Here is a 5448-nt window from a genome sequence, read left to right as displayed (position 1 = left end):
CCCATCCATCCCATATTCATCCCCCACTCATCCATCTACCCATCCATCCATCCACCCATCCATCCATCTATCCATCCATCCCCCACCCATCCTCCATTTATCCCCGACTTATCCACCCATACATCCTTCACCCATTTCCTATCCATCTCCCACCATCCATCCATCCATTCCATATTCATCCCCCACTCATCCATCTACCCATCCATCCACCCATCCACTCATGCATCCACCCATCCATCCCCCATTCATTCACCCATCCATCCCCCACCCATCTATCCATCCCTCCCCTATCCATCACCTATTCATCCCCCATTTATCCATCCCCCATCCATCCATCCATCAACTCATCCATCTATACAACCACCCATTAGGACGTCACAGGACAGAGAAACTATAGAGAGGCTGGTATATCTTATACCTGGAAGGACTGTGGAGAGGGGCACCTTAGTGGGCCTCAAAGCATGGGGAAGATGTGGGACATCAGATGGGAGACCAGGCAATGTGGTCATTGAGCAGTATGGCATAGGCAGGCATGCGTGTGGAACAGGGTGTCATGGGGGGCACATAGTAAAGAGCAGACAACACAGTCAGGCCAGGAGGCTGGAGGGTGAGCAGAACCCTATTGTCAGGCACCTAAAACCAAGAAACTCAGGTTTGGTCTAAAGGCCATTAGTGGGAAGGGGCTGACAGTGATGAGGGGCCACTCCTGGGCCCAACCTTGTCAGCCTGAGAGTGGTCTAGCTGGCCCACGCTACCCTCACCTGACACCTGCTTCCTACCTCTGGCTGCTACTTTGCAGGTGTGTATCAGGTGTACACAGACCAGGTAGAGGTCTGTGGAGAGGCTGCAGGCCAGGCTGCAGGGAGGGGGGGCCAGGCAGGGCTAGAGCAACAAGGACAGAGGCTACACTGAACCCAGGTCCTAATGGTCCCCCAGGCTGGGGCTGGGTGGCCTATGTGAACCCCAGGGGCACAGCCAGGACATGGGGGCTCATCAGAGGGGCAGTCTGAGCTCAGCGGGAAAGGCCTTCTCTGTCAGAGTTGTCCCAGGACCACTGGACATGGCTGGGGAAGAGTGAGTTCCCCAGTGTCGGAAGTGTGCAAGCAGAGGGCAGGGCCATCGTCCTCAAAGCTCCCAGATCCAGCTCCCTGCCCGCCTGCCATGTTCCTGCCAGCTGCCTCCCCACTGAGCCCTTTACCGCCTTCCTGACTCACAGGGCCGGTTCTGCCACCGCCCAGGAGCCGGTGCCCAAGGGGCTGGGTATAAATCCTTGATGTGAGGCTGGCTACCTCTCATCGCTTCCGAGCACGGAGCAATGGCCTCTCGCTGGGCTGTGCAGCTGCTGCTCCTGGCAGCCTGGAGCATGGGCTGTGGTGAGTGGGCCACAGGCTGGTGGGGACCCTGCCTCTGAGCTTATCTGCCCACTTCCTAGGGGGATGGGGCTGTTGGGGGTGCTTTGTGGCTGAGAGCCTCCTTAGGCCCCCATGAGGCTCACCCTCCTCATTCTCAGTGAGCCTCCTGGGTCCCAGAGCCCAGCTTCACCCTGGGACAGGGGTCATGGCTCCATTCTGCAGGAGGAAGACTGAGGCTCGGTGGAGGGATGCAGCATTCAAGTCTGTGGCTCAGCTCAGTTAGAGAAAGCTGCCAGAGAGGCCCCTTGAAGGGCTCCCCAGGGCCTTGAAACATGTCAGCGAGACTCCTTCAGCCCCTGCCTCCTGGTTCCAGGATGAGGCCCCTGAGGTGGGGTCATGAGGTTCTGCCCCCATCCCTCACCCAGGTGAGGCCCTCAAGTGCTACACCTGCCAGCAGCCCATGACCAGTGCTTCCTGCAGGACCATTACCCGCTGCAAGCCGGAGGACACAGCCTGCATGACCACGCTGGTGACGGTGGAGGCAGGTGAGGCCAGGTCCCACAGCAGCCCTGGGTGCACTGGAGTCAGGGCCCCCTCCCCCAAGTGTCTTCCTCCTTTGCTGGTGCTCCTCTCAGCCCAAAAGGCAGCAGGTGGGATGGGCAGAACAGGCTGCCACACCTGAGGGTGGCACAGCCCCCTCAGAGACCCAGTCCTGGGGCACCAGGCGCTGGAGGTGGGTGGGGCTTAATGGCCAGGGTCCCCTGGGGGGCTCAAACCCCATCTCTGACACAGACCCACTGGGTGGTGTTGCCATAGCCTCTGGGCTCAGGCTCCCATCTCAGCGCAGGCACTTCAGAGGTCCGACGAGGCCTAATAATTCACGAACAGGTCACAGTCGGAGGAGGGCTGAGCTCCGGGTGGCTTCACAGATGTGGGCTATTGGGAACAGGGATCGCAGGGAGGGCGAGGTCAGGGGACGGCGGTTGGGAGCAGTGCAGCAGCAGGCAGGCGCTGCAGGGGAGTGCGGGTTCTGACACTGGCCCACCCTGCAGAGTACCCCTTCAACCAGAGCCCCGTGGTGACCCGCTCCTGCTCCCGCTCCTGTGTGGCCACCGACCCTGACAGCATCGGGGCCGCCCACCTGATCTTCTGCTGCTTCCGAGACCTCTGCAACTCGGAACTCTGAACCCAGGGCAGCAGGGCAGAAGGTGCTCCTCAGGCACCTCCTCTCTGACGGGGCCTGGCTCCACCTGTGATCACCTCCCACTGCTTCCTGCTGCTGTGGCACAGCTCACTCATGGGGTCTGAGGGGAGAGGACCACACCAGGGGTGCCCTCTGCCTTCCATACCCCACACTTATAAAACATAACTAAGCCAAGAGTGGAGATGACTTTTGTCCTTCCTGGGCACTGACACCCTGCAGAACTGGCCTTCAGGAGAGCCGGGCTGGAGGACAGCACATTCTAGGCACCTGCTCCTCTCTCTCACCCAGAGCCTCTATGACCCATTTCACAGATAGGAAAACAGAGACTTAGGGAGAGAAATGCCTTCCTGGGCCCCTTTCCTGATGCAAACTAGCCTGGCATCTCAGACCAGGACCTGTTCCCTAGCCCAGGGAACATCTTCTCCCGCCAAGAATCTCCCCTGCAAACCCTGGAGGCATCACTCCCACCCTAGAGTGGAAAGGAAGCTCAGAGTTGGAATCCACTTTCCTCCGGGGGTGCATACATCTGGCTCTGCCTGCCCAGCCCAAGGGGTCTTCCTGGGTGTGTGCACCCGTGCCTGCTGGTACCACACAGCTCCACGGTTTCAGTCACCTCCTCTGACAACTGCCCACTGTCCCCTTTGGACAGCTGAGATTAGAGGAGGAGCCTAGGGTTCTCAGGACCCACGAGACCTGACTTCCAGCCTCGCTTCCCCCTCTGCCAGCACGGGCTGCTGTGGGCCTGAGCCACCCCTGGACACTGCCCCTCTCTAGGCCCAAGTCCCCTGGTGTCTCCTGGGCTGCACACCTTCTAAGCGCTGCCCAGCTAGGTCTTGGGTTCTAAGGCCCCACACGTCAGCTGGGCCACGCCCGCGGGATCTTGCGGGCACCTGTGGCTGTGGGGTGGGTGCGGTATGCAGCAGGCTGTGGTCTGACCAGTTGGGCATACCCGAGGAGCATGCAGGAGTAACCAGGGCAGTGGCGGGGGTCGCCTAGGACCCCTGTGAGAGCTCACCTCTGTCTATGAAGGGCCCAGATGTCAGAACCCACCCCCTATCTCTATGCCCTCCCAGAAATACCAGGAATTAAATGCTCTCCCTGGGGAGCAGCCCCGACCAGAGAAAGCTGCCAGAGAGGCCCCCTTGAAGGGCTACCCGGGGCCTCCCCGCTGGCCAGCACCGGGCTGGCGGCGTGGCTTCCCGTTAGGGCCCGTCCCCTGGGTCATGGCCGGACCTCCAAGGGCCTCACCAGGGCCTGGATTGGAGCGAAGGGGCCAGGGCCTTGGCCTCACCAGGGGGACGGAGCAAGAAGTCGCCGTATCTCTGGCAGCGTCCCCAGCGGCGCAATGGGGATGAGGCCTCCAGGTTCTTTCGGAGCGCAGTGGGGAAGGCTCAGCAGGTGCCCCCATCTCTGGGAGGGCACCTGCGAGGGGCCCCGGGTGCTGAGCCCGCGCGGCCAGCAGAGGGCGCGCGCCCGAGTCCCGGAACCCGCGCCGCGTAGACTCCTCCTAGAGCGCGGACCGCGAGCACGCAGCGACCCTGTGCGCTCTGCCCCGAACCTGCACTGCCCGCGCAGCTGGGCCGCCTGGACCCCAGGGGCCCGCAGCACAGAGTTCAGAGAGCCCTGGCCCTCTCGGCCGGCCTAGAGGACGCCCACCTGCTCTGCCTGTCGCCGCGACCCTCCTAGGAAATGCGTGGGGAGGCCACGGCCAGGGAGGGACCTCGGGAAGGCACGCCCACGGGGTGGGGCTCGCGGAGGCCAGGCGCTCACCACCGGGGCGCGCGGGATCTAGGGAGGGGAGTGGGCATCGCATCCGTGACCGTCGCAGGACGTAGGTAAAGCTGGCGGGGAAGAAGCCAGCCGCAAGAGGTGGCGGTGGAGGGGAGGGAGAGGGGCGCCCACCCGTGCCGCGTGGAAGGGAAGCAGAGGCCCTTCTGAACCCCACTACCGCGGAGAGGTCAGAGGAGCCAGCGCCTAGTCTTCCGCTGCTTTAAGATATCTCTTAAGATAAAGGAGAGGGGTGTGCAGACCGCAGGACGTCCCTCCCCGCCCTCAGTAGCAAGACCCTCCACCTCCCCAAGGGTGCCCCCAACTCGCAGGTGTCCAGAGGGGAAGTCATGCGGGGAGCGGCATCCTGGGCCTGGGACGAATCAGCCCCTTTGGCCTGCCTCGTTGAGCCCCTGGGGGCCACACTGGGAATTCCCTGCCCTAGTGTGTTTCCCTATCCATGAGGTGGGCGATGGTCCTGCTGTCCCAGAATTCCGGACACCAGGCACAGTAGATCTCCACTCAGCAAGGCCTCAGATGTGGGAATGTGTGTCCCTGGGCCCTGAGGGGACACAACAGTGGCCAGTCAGCTGACTGAGCCCAGAGGCGGTGGCTGGATGCTGAGACTGAGCAGGTAACTGACCCAGGGTGAGCCCCAGGGACACCCACCAAGGCAGTCGTGACTCTGTCCACCCGGCCATCAGAGGGCACAGTGCCTCCTCCCCCAGGACGACGGACCCATGCACAGCCACCACCCCAGGACCTCCGGACACACTCCCATACCCTGTACCTGTCCCTTCTTCAGCAGCATCCACCAAGGGCTTCCTGGGCCCGACACCTAGACACTGTACAGATACCTCTGGGGGTGGGGGCGGCTGGGGCAGAAATTCTGCAGCTGTTGGCCTTGGGGGAAGGACTCGGGCCAAAACAGTCGCTGCCCTCTAACTTCTCCGAGGTGGTAGGCTCACAGGAGCAGAGTGGGCTCCAGTGGCCCCGCCAGAACAAGGCACTGGTTCACTTCCAATCCCAGCTGCCCATTCCCTGACCCGGGCCAATCCTGCTGGCAGCAATCAGTACCACCACAGCCAGCAAGGGCCCTCCTCCACCCTGTGGTCAGCCCGTCCT

At 62.3% G+C, this 5448-nt stretch overlaps 1 protein-coding gene across 1 annotated transcript; it reads left to right on the top strand.

Annotated features, from left to right (window-relative positions):
• The first annotated feature begins 1315 nt into the window (after positions 1-1315).
• On the top strand, positions 1316-2714 carry SLURP1 (secreted LY6/PLAUR domain containing 1). Its single transcript, XM_032760579.2, has 3 exons — positions 1316-1373; positions 1778-1897; positions 2405-2714. The coding sequence occupies exons 1-3, from the start codon at positions 1316-1318 to the stop codon at positions 2536-2538; spliced, it is 312 nt and encodes a 103-aa protein (XP_032616470.1). The 3' UTR covers positions 2539-2714.
• Positions 2715-5448: the final 2734 nt, after the last annotated feature.

This window comes from Hylobates moloch, unplaced genomic scaffold (assembly GCF_009828535.3).
Source record: "Hylobates moloch isolate HMO894 unplaced genomic scaffold, HMol_V3 SCAFFOLD_9, whole genome shotgun sequence".
Taxonomy (NCBI): Eukaryota; Metazoa; Chordata; class Mammalia; order Primates; family Hylobatidae; genus Hylobates; species Hylobates moloch.
Note: the sequence above shows the minus strand (reverse complement) of the source record. Positions and strands in the feature narration are given on the sequence as shown.